General features: G+C 38.7%; 1 protein-coding gene across 1 annotated transcript; it reads left to right on the top strand.

Annotated features, from left to right (window-relative positions):
- The first annotated feature begins 8,050 nt into the window (after nt 1–8,050).
- KCTD18 (potassium channel tetramerization domain containing 18) lies at nt 8,051–15,775 on the top strand. Its single transcript, XM_068408077.1, has 6 exons — nt 8,051–8,207; nt 9,327–9,538; nt 10,458–10,651; nt 11,794–11,888; nt 12,377–12,479; nt 14,887–15,775. The coding sequence occupies exons 1-6, from the start codon at nt 8,051–8,053 to the stop codon at nt 15,419–15,421; spliced, it is 1,296 nt and encodes a 431-aa protein (XP_068264178.1). The 3' UTR covers nt 15,422–15,775.
- Nucleotides 15,776–16,860: the final 1,085 nt, after the last annotated feature.

Below are 16,860 nucleotides of genomic sequence, written 5' to 3'. Positions count from 1 at the left end.
ATTTTTGACATAAAGCCCCAGTAAGTTCAAATATATCTATAAACAACAAAAAAATATAAATATATATACAAAAAACAAAAACTCTTGCCATACCAATCACAGAAAGAGAAGCAGAAGCCAACATTCACTTAACCATGCTGCTTGAATGACAAGAGCTCTGAACTAGTGGTGTTTCACTACATTTATAGTTTCCCTACCTGTTGCAGAAGAGGATCTGAGTTGTTCCATAGTGTTGTTTTTGTCAGAGCCAGAAACAAAACCCAACCATCTACCATAACAAACCTATGTTTGAATTTAATCCTGACTCACTATGAAAACAAAGTACCTTCTGGCAAGTGATTAAAACCAGCAGATTAGTATTTGTAGTTTTCCTTGTTTCAGTAAATGACTCAATGAAGAATTTTATATAAATCCCATTTTGCAAATGGGAATACTAGGTATTTTACTACGACAACTATATTTTAAAAGGTCATTGATTTTACTCATTTTGGTACCTCAGTTTTTAGATGCCCCAAAGGGATGTGGACATGGATGTTTTTTAGAAATGCACTTGAGCACGCTCTTTTAAAAAACACTAGCATGCCAAAGAGCAGGCACTGAAAATACTCAGAGAATTAGATAAGAAACTTAGAATCATGTGTTTTAACTTTCAGACTCTCCTAAAATTCTCAACATACCCCATTAATATTTATAACATGCACCAGTTCAGCAAATCATGTTAAATACAATTACTATTCCTTTTGAAGTCATACATTCTAAGTACAGTAAATGGCTTCAGCTTTATTTTAGCAGGACTTACTTATTAATTTAGTTTTGATTTTGGATGCTAAAGAAGCATTCCATTTTGCAGCTTGTAATGTTCCATCCCTCTTCTTTGTACGTCCTTTGACAGCATCCGAGGTGAAAATGGTAGATGATTTGGCAGTTGTTTTTTTATCCATCACCAAAATGAACCTGTACACTGTCAAGAGGAATGCCCAAATAATACATGATCTTTCTTACACTTTTTAAAATTCAGTTTCATTACCTCTTATCAGGATTTGTTATCTCTGAAGTTGCGAAAATTGCTTCAGTCTTTACCTTTGTTCAGTTAATTCAAACAGGTTAATGAATTGTTCCTTCAGACTTAAGTCACATTATCAGAGTGGTGCAATATTTAATAAACATGAAGACTAAAAGGATAACAGATTTTTTATCTTGTCCATTCCCTCAAGTTATCTATGCAAGTTTACATTGCAAAGGGAAAAAAACCCCAAGGTTCTATCACCTCACAATATGACCAGACCAGCTTTTGCTTTGTCAGGATAAATTTTAAATCGAAGCATTTAAATAAACTGCATTGTAAGTGCTATAAATTTAAATAAACAGCGAGGGAGACCGGCCGGCAAGCACAGCTAGAACGGGGAGCGGCGCCCGGCAAACCGCTCCGAGGAGGCAGGTCCCGCCGCCCCTCAGCTTCCCCCGCCCTCACAGGCGAGAGGCCGCGCCCGCGCGCCCGCTCCCGCCTCGCCGCAGGGGCCGCCAACGGCCGGCGGGCGGCACCCGCTGGCCCGCGCCGCTCGCGCGCCCCGCCGTGACAGGCCGCGCGGCTGGCGGCTGAGAGCCCCTCACCGAACGTCAGGCGGGAGGGAGAGCGGCCTTCCGCCTGCACACCGAGCCGTGCGCACGTTTTACGTCGCATGAAGTTATTTAGCATGAAATCACTGGATGACATCTGAATAAAACAATACACGAAAGCATGAAAAAGTGACAAATTTACCAGCGAACTCTGTGCTTCACAAAGGTGAAATGCATAGCCAGGCCGCAAGAGCTGGATACAAACCCATCCCGTATCTACAGCTGGATTTATACCACAACCACATCCACTGCAGTAAAGGCAATGCAGGAAAGGCATTGTAGCAGTTTTGTCACGTACATGCAAAATCAACCAGGTTAAAATTGTTCACATATACTCTTACGTATGGTCACATACATTTCTTTTCAGAAATGGGATATGCATAACTCAGTAACCTTTAATCCATGATTCCAGTTCTTTAGCGACACTCCTGGGTGTTTTAAAAAGGAGTTGCATGCGTTTAACTTTTCCAGCTACATGTCTTGGCAAAACCTTTTTAAATACCAACCATTAATAATGCTAAAATTAAAAAATAAACATTAATTGCCTAAACACTTAGCATCAATCCTAGTACACTGTGAGGAAGGGATTAGGGAACTGCAGATATTCTACCTGGCTGTCAGAGATTTTTAGGAAGAGTTTGAGGTATTTGGCTTTCAGTTCAAAGAGATCCTTTAGGTTAAAAGGAGAAATTCATGTAATTCCTTCTCAGTGGAAAGTTAAATTTCTTTCTGGTTGATCTTCATCTATTACTAATAGATGAAATGACAAACAATGAATAGACAGTCATCAAGGCAGTTATGAAAACAACAATAAATCTAAAACCCAACAGATTATAGCAAGTATGCATGCTGCCTGCATGCTTACTGACTTGTAAGGGTAGGAGTCTCTGATGTCAGAATTTGAGCAAGCCCACTTTTAGTTTGGTTCAGGTAATATTAGGACTGGGAGCTGCAAGGAAGTATTTTAGTCTAATAAAATGCTTTTCCCCAAAATCTGTTCTGAGCCCAACAGCCCTTGCTCTTTAACACTCCCTTCACATACATTCTTTCACTGGCTATGTGTGGCCAGTCCTACCATTAGTTCAGGTGGACATTAATTCCTAAATTTGATCCAGGAATCAGTAAATTTATAGTAAACAGTTTTGTGAAAATCTTAAGTGAGTTAAGGTTTTAATTTATTTGAAGATTCAGTCATGTGGAAGGTTGAAATAAAAAATAGCATTAGGTTCCATAATGCAGTAATCATCATGAAAATCTTACCTTTCTATGTGCTAACATTACAATATGCTATAAAGTAAATCAAAGGAATCGCACAACAAGTATTAGTGGTATTAAAATATATCTTTATGAACTTATTATTTCCATAATGTGCTGCAAACAGCATCTGGAGGGTCTCTGTTTTTTACCTTTTTTTAATTTGTGTATGATACATGGCACAATTTCTCAGTGTGACCCTGAAGCTGCAAAGCCCTATGCTTCTATGCAAACCCCTTAAAATACAGATTTGATCCAGCACACTTTATATGCCTTTGGTACATTTCCCCTTACAAGGCAACTTGGAAGCAACTGTAGCTACTGTAAAACTCCAGCTAAATAAAAGAGCAAAAAACCTTATGTAACTTTAAAAATAGAAAACCAATCAAATAAAACTTACCTCCTTATCCTTTCCAGAAGGCAATGTTTTCCTCCAGATCCAATAATGAGTTTTCATTTCCTCCAGTTTTACAACAGTCCCATGCTCTGAAGGGGCAATCACCAATTTGCTTCCATTTAATGTTTATGTCACTACCGTGGGCAATAAATGTAAAACTGAACATGAAGTATTGCGGTTCCACCTGCGGTCATACTTTCCTTTACACTCCGCTGAGGAACTCCCACACTGTAACATTTCACATGTAAAAATCTCCAGTTAATTGCCAGCCGCTCAAAGTGGGGAAGAGCTTAAAGCACTGCCAAGTTTCACAGCCTGTATACTTTAAATAGATATTAACAGCAGAATTCTGGTTTTAGGTCATTTGGGATCCTATGAGTGGCCTTTAAACTGAATAGAAATGAGAGGGAGTGAGGGAAAGACAAATAGACAGAGACAGACCTGTTGTAAAAGCCCTAACCATACGGGAAGTGTTGTACTGAATTTGTGTCTTACTAGATACCTGCAAATCCATCTCTGAGAAAAATCTTGGTTGAAGAATTAATCCTTTAGGGTCTAGTAAAGCATGAGCTATGACTAAAGCACTTCTGGTGGGCAGACGATGTAGAACAGCTTCTCCCTCTGTGGATTCTCTGATGTCCAACAAGACTTGAGCTCATGTTATTTTTTTTTTCCAAAATTAAGAGTATTAAGAACACATTTTCCTCTCATCAAACCCTTTCTTGCACAAGCTTAATGAAAATTCATTTCTTAATGCCTCTTCTCCTCTGTCAAATTTGACTGAAATTAGTAAATTGAAATGAGGATGAGTGTGTAAGCCTCGCTTCTTTTAGAAAACAGTGAAAAAGAAAACAAAAAAGTCCCTGTGTTCATTTCCCAAGAACATGCAGCTCAAAAGGCAGCTTGCTTGTGCAGGCTGGTTATGCTGCATGCTTCTATACCAACTACATGCTGTACTAATCTTGAATAGTAATGATATTTCACATGGTTAAGTCTGAGGTCCAAAACTTACTTACCTATTGCATTGTTTGCATGTGTGTGTGTACACATATAGACTGAAACCATGTATATTGTTCTGATCTCCCAGTGCAGAAATACATGAAGGAACATTGTTCAGACTTTTGAGGCAAAACCAAGCCATCTTAAAGGAGAAAACAAGCATGGAAAGCTGCAGCTTTGTTAAGTGAATGTTTCAGAGTGCAAAAGACTAAGTTATAACTTAAAGTATATTGTAACACTTGACAACAGTGGCCATATTTAAGTTGCAATTGCTATGTATGAGCTATTCCCAGTGAGTAAGGGACAACACACATTGTATCCTCACTAAAGATATAGTTAAACCAGGCACTATTATTCCACAAAAACAATCTATTATACTTATTTTCACTTATTTTATAGTAAGTCCATCATCCATGAATTATCAGTCTGTATTGCATTCAGTGGCATGTTGTAACTTCTATGCTTATTTAATTAATTAGATATTAAGCATTAAAGACCTGGTTTCTGAATACATTCTTATCCAAAAACTGTTCAGAGCAGAGAGCCATGGTGCTTGGCATGCCATTTCCTCTCTTTGCTGCAACTGTAGCATGCTTAATTGCTAAGGAAAATGAAACATGAAGTATTTACTGTAGCTTTAACTGCCATTCTAATGCAAATCGGCATTATGATAAAAAGAAGCGAGTTCTAAGTAGTAAGTGATCACTCACAGCTACACAATTTCAAAGAGAATTTATTATCTCCTTACTAGGACCAGATGCAACATGATTTAGATGTCTCTTTCCTTTAATGTCCTTCACTTGATTTAAGGGAAGTCTGAATTACAAGTCTATGGTCCTAAATAGTAACTGAAAACACAGTAGTCTATGAATATTTAGGTATTCTCAAAATCAAAATGTAGTAACAGACCAGAATACAGCAAACTACGCCGTTGGAACTGTGGCTGCTCTGTGATTATTTGTTACAATTCCTTTGACTTGACCCTTTAGCAAGTGAACTTGCGGTTGAAGTTTTAAATACCTTAAATATGGTAACAAAACACCTCCAAAGGGAAATGGTGAGTAAAAAACCAGGATGATACAAGATGAAAATCAATAGGACTTGTAGATATAACTGACTTAATTTCCTAAGGTAAATAAACTATTTAAATACAATAAGGGCACATTTCTTATATGTGCAGGGTACAGTTAAATAACTGGAATTTTATTGGACTTCAGATAGCAATTAAAATATATTGTTAACATTTGGGATATAGTTATCTCTTACTATATTTTCTAAACATATCATCAGCTCATACGTTCCAGAAAGTTTGCAGAAACCTAGAGTTTGGCCCTGTTAACTTGTACAGAACTACTAGTTGTTTGGCAGTTGTATCCATAGAGATAGGTTCTTCCTGTATGTTATGGCAAAAAAGAAATTCTTCTTTATTTGCTTACAAAGTTAAGTGGGAACTAGACACAAACTTTTGTTTTTTAGAAAATATGGCTGCATCTTAGAACCATTTTTCATGTGCATGGAAATTTTTCATAATGAGGCTGAGACAAAAGCATAATGAGAATGTAATTTTTTCACCTTTCCATTGTTTATGCACACATTTTGGTGAGCAAGCAACTATATGTCAGACACAGAATCATAGAACAGTTTAGGTTGGAAGGGACCTTAAAGATCATCTAGTTCCAAACCCTCCTGCCACGAGCAGGGACACCTTTCCACTAGACCAGGTTGTTCAAAGCCCCGTCCAACCTGGCCTAAAATTTCTTTTAATGAATATTTCTTTCTTTTAATAACCAATTATTTAATAAGTAATCGCTGAATTTCTTTTAATAAGCAATTTCTTTTAATAGGACACTGTTTCTGCAGGTCTTTGTGAATTGGCTGTCTGAGGGTGAAGCACCTCCCTGCATTCATTCGTGCTATTTTAAAATAGAATAGAATATTTCAGTTGGAAGGGACTGCACTAATAGTTTGCTCTAAAAAATGCATACAAGTCTGAAGCAGAAAAAACCCCATATTTCACAGGCAAGCAAATTAAAAGCTACGATGCCTGTATTTTTATATATTATCTAAAATTAAACAGACTGCTCCTGGCACACAAGCTAGTGAGTTGGTCTGCTCCAAGGGACAAGCCGTCATGCCAAAGTAGGCCAGAAAACACCATCTGACCTGAGGCTAGTTTTTCATGCCTTTGCAGCCCATTTTAACCAAAGCAGACCTGTCTGTCCTCATACTCCGAGCACGTACCCAGCATCACATCATCCTTGTAAAAGCACCTGTCCCGGTGCTGCAGCTCAGGACATGCAGCTGCAGGAAAAACCAGAGCCCAGCGCTTGGGCATCCACCTTGGGCCAAAGCCACTGCCCCAGCCCGGGCCAGCCAGAAAGGCTCCGAGACCACCGTGAAGTAAAACGGGAGCACTGCAGGTTAGAAAAACAGCTCAAGCCATGATATTCTTGAGCCTACAGAAAAGCAACTGAATCAAACCCACTTGAAGTAAACACTTACTTGTAATAATAATAATAAAAAAGGATTATCAGGAAGGGTTTCTGCCTTACAGAGTAGCCGAGTTTACGCGGGTCTGCCTCACTTCAGAGGACACAGATACCAAGGCCGTGCCTGAGGGACCCCTCCGGGCAAAGCGGGGGAGGCAGGGGCAGCAGAGCCATGGGAGTCCCTGCAGCCGGCTGACCCGCTGTACCCGCGGGCAGGGAATCCCGGGCGGCCGGCGGTGCCCCCGGGGAGGGAGATGGCACTGCGGGCACCCCGCGCCGCACGGGCACGCGGGCTGCCCCTCTCCGCGCTCCGCTCCGGCCCGGGCCTTCCTGCCGCCCGGCCGCCATTTTGCGAAGCCGAGGCGGCCCCTCAGGCGGCCCAGCCTGCTCCAGGCCCGGCGAAGCGGCCCTGCCGAGGGAGCCGGCGGCGCAGGTAACGCGGGATTGCGGCTGCCCCGAGCCGAGCGGAGCCGCCCTTCCCGGCTGGCTCCTCAGGGGCGGGGGTGGGCTGCCCCTTTTGTGGCGGAGCAGCGCCCCACGGCAGGGAGGGAGCGCCCGGCCGGCTGCAGGGGCGGCTGCCCAGCGGGCCGCGGCTTCGGCAGTTTCGGTGAAGCAAGAGAAGGTGCCGGGGCAAGAGGCGCGTGGGGGGAGTTAGTACCCCCCTCCCAGGGCGTGCTCCGGAGAAAAAAAACAAACAAAAAACCCCCACAAAAACCAAAAACGTTTTGAAGATTTTCTTCTGCTTCTTGTGCTATTTTTTCCCTGCCCAGACAGGGCCCCTCTCCTGCAGGGAGCTCAAGGCAGGCACAAGAGTGTTGGCAATGTGGCACTGATGACGTGACAGCTTCAACAGCTAGTTAAAGCAGCCCTAATTAAAGATCACAGTTTAGAGAAGCCAAGTTGTTGTTAGTACAAAATCACTGCGGTTTTAGTGCACAGAACTATACTCAAAGCAAGATTTCCCAGAATGTCCTTCCAGTGCTCTGCTCACACGTACTGACCACAGAGTTCTGCTTACCCATTTCTCTCAGAAGAGGAACTTCTGTGTTCCCTAGCAAAGATGCCACAGTTTTTCATAAGAAAGGTGTAGAATATTTGGCTATTTGGACTAACATGTCTCCAGAACTGTTTTCAAAGCTGATTTACAGTACTGTGTAACAAACATGTAAGAGCTGAGCTAACGCTTAGGTCTCCTATATAATGTGTTCAGTCTTAACTGGCATTAGATTTACTTTTGTTTGTATCTGTTATAGGTTTGAATAGCTCGCAATTAACATCATCATTTGCAAATGCAATGGAAGAGGGCAAGACTGAAGACGTCCAAGGTATTCTACGACTTAATGTGGGAGGATGTTTATACACAGCCAGGCGTGAGTCTTTATGCCGCTTTAAGGACTCAATGCTAGCTTCTATGTTTAGTGGACGCTTTCCTCTAAAAGTGGATGAGTCAGGTAAATATGTTCAAGCTGTAAATATGACCTTCTAATCAGGGTGCTCTGTGGCAAGTACATGCTTTTATATATATTTATGCATTTTATGGTATGCCTCTTTTCCCAATCTGCTGAGCATCAGTTGGCTGCTTTAATTCCAGGATGTAAAACAATTATGCATGCATGACTTTATACTTACAAGTAATTAATCTGAATTCCACATGACTACTCATGTTTGCAAACATACGTGTTTGTACCGTGCTTAGCTCTGCCTTGTCCCAGTCCAAACCGTGGCTTTGGAATGTACTTCTTCAGTATGACTATGAAAATAGATAAAATTGAAGTTGGCAGAGTATTTGGCATTTAACTTGGATCCTCTTTATGACCCCCTACATTCTCTAGAGGCATCTCTCTCACTCTGTTCATTACATGAGGAGGTTTGAGTCTAATCTTTGTTTCAGAATATTTCATTACCCAGTAAAGACTGCATTTTTCACCACCATGGCTTGATATGAAAGCTTGAATAAAACTATTCATGGGTCAAATTTCACACTTGTCTGTGACTTGGAAATGCTGCCAGAGTATGTCCAGTTTAAAGATATGATGGATGAAGAATAGTAATTCCTTGTTGTACACTTTTGACTGTTTAAAATATCTGAAATGTTTAACATTTTTACGGGCAGGGCTTTGCTACCATCTTTCAGTTGCAGTGAACAGCCTATTGTATACAGTTGTGTATAGCCTAGATCCAAAATTGAAAAAATCTCTGCAATAAGGAGAAAGGATGTATCTGCAGTTAGAATGAGAAATGCACCTACAATTAGATTTTAGCATTTTAAGTAAGTGGAGTGCAGTACAGCTGAGGTTGTATGTTGGCATGATCCTATGGAGATTAGTGATTTCACTGAAATTCCAAATAAATGTTTACTGCACTAAGAATTTTATCTTCAAATAACAAATATGACAGGAAACAAAACAGTAGTTTTAAAAGAATAGAGAAAGTATACTTACTCCTCCTAAGTAGGTAAAACTAGTACAGAAGTTTATATAAAGGCTTTACTTGATGATTTGGTAGAATGTGACAAGTCTGTCTTTGCTTGCTGGAAGCAGTATTTTAAATAATTGTGTTTATGTTCTCAGGAGCATGTCTAATTGATCGAGATGGAAGCCTGTTTAAATATCTTTTGGATTATCTTCATGGAGAAGTTCAGATTCCTGAAGATGAACAAATTCGAACTGCACTGCAGGAGGAAGCAGATTATTTTGGCATCCCTTATCCATACAGTCTGTCTGACCATTTGGCCAATGAAATGGAGACGTATTCTTTAAGGTCAAATACAGAGCTTAAAAAGGTCTTGACATTTCTTATATTTTTAGAGATTATACTCACTAATCCTCACCATTCATTAGTACCAGAGACTAAAACTACAGTATATGCAAGTTAGTACTTTTTAATCACCACGTTAAATCACCAGTAAATTCAGCTTTATGTTAAGAAATCCTTGAGTTGATAATGCAGTCGTCGTAGTTAAGGACATCAGCTTTTCCCATCATTGCAACACAGCAACAGTTTAAATTTGACTCTGTTTTACATGCAAGTCTGCTGTAAAACTTGCATAGTAGGAATGACATTGTTTAGTTCCCTATTTAGCTTCAAATTTTACTTGAGATTAGATTTGATCCCTTCAAGATGTTTGGGATTTTTTTTTCAGTTTTACAAATTCATCCTAAAACTTGAAAGATAAAATGTACTTTACCATTTTTTTTTAGAATAAGAAAGGAGAAGAGAAAATTAATGTATTATTTAAAATCCTAAGGTTTGTCTATTTTAGAGTATTGTGAACTTAAAAGCTAATTCTAATTAACCTATTGGAAATTAACTCATATTCCCAGGTATGGCTGTGTTAGTCCTGACAGTCATCTATGTTCTCTTAGTAAGCTATTGTTCTGTATATTTCACATTCTCCCTTATTCATTTCCTTTTGAAAAGCATAAAACATTTCCAAGCCCTTCAGTTTCTCTTCATATTAGGGATCTGCCATGCCTTTAAGTATTTCTGTTGCCTTTCTTTGAATTTCTCATTTTACAATATTGTCTGTTAACATCAGATAAGAAATACTGCACACATTATTCTAGATAAACTACATCCTTGATTTACTTAAAGGAGCTCACCAGTACGGTTAAGAAAACTTAAATATGAAAGCTTATTCAACTAAAAAGATTATATTCTTATTAATATTCTGTATTTTGTGTTTTATGTTTTTTCTCCAGGCTTTGTTCGATTTCTGCGATTCTTATGATTTAGTTTGTACCAAGCCTACAGTTTGGGTCCTGCACTATCTCAACACTTCTGGAGCAAGCTGTGAAAGTAAAATTATTGGTGTGTATGCCACAAGAGCTGATGGGACTGATGCAATTAATAAGGAGCTAGGAACAAAAATTCATAGTAAAAGCATTTACAAAAGGTAAGATGACTGGCAAACACGTGAAAGTACTATGAAGTGAGAATGAACACTCACATATTATAATAATACCTAAATATTATTATTTGTAGCATAATATAGCATTATTGTACAATGAATCTGTGGAAGGAATCAGATTCTTTCCAGCTTCGAAAACAGCTGGCTAATACAACGGTCACGTTAAACAAACAAACAACCAACATAAAAACTAAGCGTGGAGTACAAGAACTTGAGAGACTCCACAAAAGGTGGCTAGCATGCAGATGCTGTAAGTTCTCATGTTTTACTTGCTATTTTTAAAATGTCTCAACCATTTAAAATTACTTTCTCATTTAGGACAATATTTACACTAAATACAGTGAATGAATCCCCATCCAGAAAAAGTTCCAGAAATATTCACAGTTGGTTGTGATTCATGCAGTTGTATTTTGAAGTCTCCTAAGGCAGCTGAAAGAAATATTTAACAATGAAAAGAAGTGACGATGAAAGGAAATGGTTTTAATTCTTTAAAGGACTTGTATATCTCTACTACAGTATTAATGTATTTTTATGACAGTATTTATAAGTTATCGGTAGACCTGTACTTCTGAGTGTCTGGAAGCAATTTGTCTTTCTCTTGGTCCCACACTACAGTGTCAGAAGTGTACTTCACTGTGTATCTTTTGAAACGTGATTAAGATAGAGCTTTTGATGTTTCATTGTCTTAATTATAAAGATGCTTATTTTCCTAAATTTAGGCTGAGAACATTAATATTTATTCCAAGAGTATTTGGACACATAGTATCACGTATCTGTCTTCCTGCTGTGTTTTCCCTTTGAATAAATGATTGAGATTTAGAAGAACAGATTTTACACCATTAATGGTGTAATTATTCTTTTATGAACATCTATTCCTCATGAATACCCATTTTTAGCAATAGGTGTTCACACGCATGCAGCTCATAGGAGGATGGCTATTTAGGACCTTTTACACAAATGAAAATGAAATTTAAGTAATGTTTTCTTTTCCACTTTATAAAACATTACATAATCCTTGTAATTAGGATTTGGTAAAAAAGAATGATACATTTCATCAGTGTTACCTTTTTAAGGATTCAGCTAGATTTACCACATCGTAACTGTTACCTTTCAAACAATGTTTCTAGAGAAGCTGGAAATAACGTCCAGTACATCTGGAGCTATTACTCAGTAGCTGAATTGAAAAAGATGATGGATGCTTTCGATGCCTGGGAAGGGAGAGGTAGAGTATTATTTTTTTTTTTTTTTATTTCAGTACTATTTCAGTACTATTTCAGTACTATTTCAGTAGTACTTTTTTACAGAAAAATAAGAAAAATATTTGCTAGTTACCTATAATAAAAACCCTGCACACATTTTCACTCATTCAGTAACACGTTGTTAAATATCCCATAGTAGTGGCTATTTGGGAAAAAAAAAAAAAAAAAAAAAGAGAGTCTTAAGGGATGTTCCAACAAGGTGACATGAGTTGACATGAATTAACAGATGTAGTGAGAACCACCACACGCAAGGGGTGATAGCCTGCTAGCATTGGGCACTCTGGTGGAAGCCCTGGAAGCACACTGGCTGTAAGCAACGTTTATGTCAGCATAGTCTCAAAGCTGAAATTCTACATAACAAAATACACGCATTCATTTAGTCAGGTGTATATACACATAATATTGACTATGTTCTCTTAGCTCATCAATACGATGTCACTGTGAAATGCAGGTGTCAGCTACTGGAGAGTGCCTCAGGAGCTGATTGAATGTTGGACTCTTGAAGAACGCCCTTTGAAAGGCAGTTTGCATCATATGCCTCCAGTTCGTAAAAGGTATGCTGGTTCGCGTGGGGGGCTTAAAATAAAGCAGAAATAAAGCACAATCTCTTCTTTTTAAAATAACTTCAGGTTCTTTGAATAGCTATGAATGTTGAGTTTTCTCTGGTTTTTCTATTTACATTTTTATAAATTGTCTTATAATCAGAGAGCTTAACTGCAGAACTGAACTTGCTAGAAACAAATTAGCTTTTTTAGGCTGCTGAAACTCGTCTATTCTATTCTACTTTTCAGCCTTTAAAACATCACTTTAGAGTGTGAAAGAGTTGTTTCAAAAAGTAGAGAGCAGTGTTAGTTAAATGGACTGCTAAAAAAGAAATGTAACTGAAAACTTTAAAAGGTTAACTGATTTTCACGTATGTGAGATGCCCTCCTGTTTTAGAAGGAATTTCTACAATTTCTTCTTTGCACTTTTACGGTGATACGTCTGACTACAATACATTACCCAAAAGCAGCCATTGCCGGTGCAGCTACACAGTTGATCTGGGCCACCCTACAGCCTCTATTGCTGCTAGACAGGAGAAGAGGATCCTGCTGACCTTCCTTGTCCTTGGCCACATTGTCATTTCAGCAGCAGCCACAGACCCATGACAGCACAATGATCCAACTGAAAACTATCTCACCATCCTCCCCATTTTTTTTTGGATACCATATTCTTAGCTTTTCATAGCTCAAATAGGAAGGACTGTGTTCATTTGATCCCTGGATTGCCAAACAGCCTACAGATATTCCTGAATGCTCCTCTACTACCATTGCCTGTTTCATCTCCCATCTCTCGGCTTTCATTTCTCTTCTCTGTTCTTCTGCACCCTCAAAAGCTATGTTCAGGTTTCAGCTACAACTCATGATGTACTGCAGTGATCCGTGTGACATATACTGTGTTGATATTGTAAATGAACCTAGTTACTGAGGATATTTTACCTGTACTCCATCGCTACTGTTAAAGCACCAAATCTTCGCATGTTTAAGCTTTCCTTTTTGTTTTGGTGGTTCTTTTGATCTAGGCTGTGCAGACATTGAGAATACGTTCTCACCTTATGGCACTGAGTAAAACCTCCCTGGACAAGTACTAGATTATTTTCAGGCTTTCTGTTTGAATAGTGTCACCATATACCAGTTTTATAAGAGCAATAATAGGAAATATTACTCTCAGATATTGTTTATTCTTCTGGTATGAATCCTTGTGGCATTTCACAGATTTTTTAAAATCCAAAATGCAAGTACCCTGAAGAATATCAGTGCTTTTGTTGTGTATCTTTTAAGCTGTTCTTTAGTGGCGCTCTCAGTTCATAGCCTGTTTACAGTACTGACCCACCAGCTAAATGCTTCTTCATTCCTGACAATCAGGTCAGTTAAAGCTACAGCTTTTGTCAGCTCAAAATCTAGATATAATCTGATTCATTTATGTTCTTTCTACTACCAGGTTTTAGTAGCTTTACCCCATGTAGGAGCCAGCAATAGAGCCACAGTTTGACAGCTTTTGTTTTGATACACTTAAAATGCATTGTTATTATTCTCCAAGTTTAATTTGGTCTCTGTGTTCTTTTCCCCCCCTTCCTCATCTCTCCAAAAATGATTTTGATTTATATTTACTGATTGCCCCTCTGACCTGGCCTGGTTTAGCTTTTGGTTTTTTTGGGTTTCAGGTTTTCTAACGTCCTGTTCAGCTGTTTTAGCGTGACCTGGATTTCTATGGCATCGTTTATTATTTCCTTGAGGAATTAAAATCTTCTAGATGTCTGTCCACTGCTCTTTGCTAAGACTGAGAAACAGCATTTGTATAGTATTTTAAAAATGCGGTCTACTTGTACCAATTAGAGTTGCCATGAGACTCCAATGGCGTTCTTTCTTAGGTTCTTTTTTTTTTTAAACATTTTCTCTTGAAATATTATCCGTAATAATTTGTATTGAAAAGAAAGGGAGAAGGAAGAAAGAAGCAATATTTTGCTGCTTCTTTTCTCAAATTACATAGTGTGGAACTCTACGTTTTGTGTTTATGTGCAGTTGGGTCTTACATTTTTGTAGATAACTTAAAACATCAGACTAGTATTTAGTGGATGTTGTATCTGATGGAATCTGTAGCATTTTAATATTTTCTTTCTATAACTCCTCCAGCCTTCTTTCTAACTGATTTTCACTTAGCAGTTTGTGCACCATATCTCTTACGATTTTTAATGTGCAGTATTACTTACACAGGTAGAAGAGATTGCTGGTACTATTCATATAAAGGCGAACCTGATTGCAGCGACGAACAGTTGAGAACCATAAATGATATAACAAGCAAAAATGTAAAAACTTCGGATTTGTGGATAGCTGTCACAGATTGTCTGTTTTGTAATAATGTTGTAAAAAGAGTAATTTATGTGCCTTGTTTGTTTCTTTAATTGAAGTTCTTTTTTTACAGACGATTAATCGACTTCACCGAAGAGGAAGACTATTTACCATGTAAAGCGGGTCCCAAGCCAATTAGATTCTCAGGTCCCTCAACAAGTACCCATATCAAAGTCATGAATTCAGCTGCATTAAAGGTAGCTGCTTGCAATGCTTCACGTTCTGCAGTGACTCTTAAACGACCCAGTAGTGAAAGTTTGAGGCTGCACAAAGTAGCTTCTGAGACTGTATCCACAACAGGGACATCGGTGCCCCGCAATTCCCAGGCACCCTGTGGAAGGCAGAGTGCCGACAATGGGACACCACGTCAAACGACGCTCAAGATCGCAGAGCCTAGGAAGCCTGTAAGCAACCGTGTAGTAAAGCTGAAGCGAACTCCACTTTTTCTTATGACACCAGCTCAGCCGTCTTCTTCCATGCCCAGTAAAACAAGTGAACAGGACAGTGCTGCTGTTGAAATTCCTACTACTTCTATGGTACTAAACAAGAAGGAAACAGCTGTATTAGCAGACAGTATTAAGCTTAAGAGTGATAAAGTGGATGGATAACATTTTGACTCAGCCTGATAGACTGGATAGCTTTGCATCATCTGGGCAAAGAAGAAACCATCATCTCATGTGGTCATTTATTCTAAGATTTGGTAGAAAATTATGATTTAAAAGTTTGTGAAAAGCATAGACAGAAATTGTTTGTAGTGAGCACTGAAGGGTGTTTTCTGCTTTATTTCTTAAATATTTTTTAGATCTTTGTCCTAGACATACTGGCTTTTGGTTAAAAGAAAAAAAAAACTAAAAAAGAACTCCCTCGAATTTCAATAGATGAAATGGGAAAGTGGCTGTGGTGGGGAGGTAGAGCAAGATTAATTATTTTTTGAGGGACTTGATTTTATTTATTTTTAATTGGATGAGGTGCAAATATGGCCTTTTAACTTCTCTGAGTAGGCACTTGTGGTGTGTTTTTTTTTATACCTGTGAATATTCCTAATTTTCTCTTAACTGACGGACTAGTATTAAAGAGATTTATGACAGCTGAATAGCATTAACCTTCATGGTGACTTTCACTATAAAAATAGCTTTGTCCTTATCTACCCAAAGCCTTTAAAAACATGGAAGTAAAATAGAATTTCATCTTCTCTCAGAGGCCAGTAGCTGAAAACAAATGAAACTTGCCAGTCCAAGGACGAGTCATCCCTTAACCTGGCTAACACACTGTGGTTTTTGAGACCTGGAACAAGGAGCAGAAATTCTGCCAGTCTGAGTTTCCTGCAGGCTGAAACTTCCTCAAAACTCTGTGTTCCCAAGTTCCTTGGAAGTCTGCAGTTCTCTTAACGTTTCACTTGTCTAACACAGTAACTAAAAGTACCAGCTGGTACCGCATTTGCACTGATAAACTCTGATACACCGTACGCACATACTGGATAGTTTGACTGGGGAAACTACTAAAGGTGAGCTACAGCTTTATAGGTGGGATTAGATGTATTGTCAAGTGCTGTGACAATGGTTTACTTGGAATCTTTGTAAAATTATCATTCGCTGTAGAAGAGATCATGTTCAGAAAAGACCACATTCAGAAAGTTACTCCCATTTAGTAGTCTAATGATTACCAGTATCTAATAGCTGTACTCTAAAGGCTGACCTATGTATCACCAGTGTAGTTTGATGCATTAATTTCTCACAAATGCTGTCAACTTTCCAGTTGTTCTCACTTTCACAATACTGTCTTTCCAAACCATCAATGATATGGCAGCATATGGGTTAAGGAGACAAGAAAAATACAATTCCAAGTTAATTTCTAGAAAATTACTCCTCTGTGACTACACACGGGCTTGTGATGCAGAGGGCCTATTATCACCAAGATGTGATTCAAACAGATGTAATTCTATCTGTATGCTTCAGAGTATGGAGAACTCATTTGTACCTGATGGAAGGAAGCAGACATTACTTCATGTGATAGGCACATGTTACCACTGATCCTCAGGGAGAGTTTT

The sequence above is a fragment of the Nyctibius grandis genome, chromosome 9 (genome assembly GCF_013368605.1).
Source record: "Nyctibius grandis isolate bNycGra1 chromosome 9, bNycGra1.pri, whole genome shotgun sequence".
Classification (NCBI taxonomy): domain Eukaryota; kingdom Metazoa; phylum Chordata; class Aves; order Nyctibiiformes; family Nyctibiidae; genus Nyctibius; species Nyctibius grandis.
The sequence above is the reverse complement of the archived record's forward strand: the minus strand, read 5'-3'. Positions and strand labels throughout refer to the sequence as shown.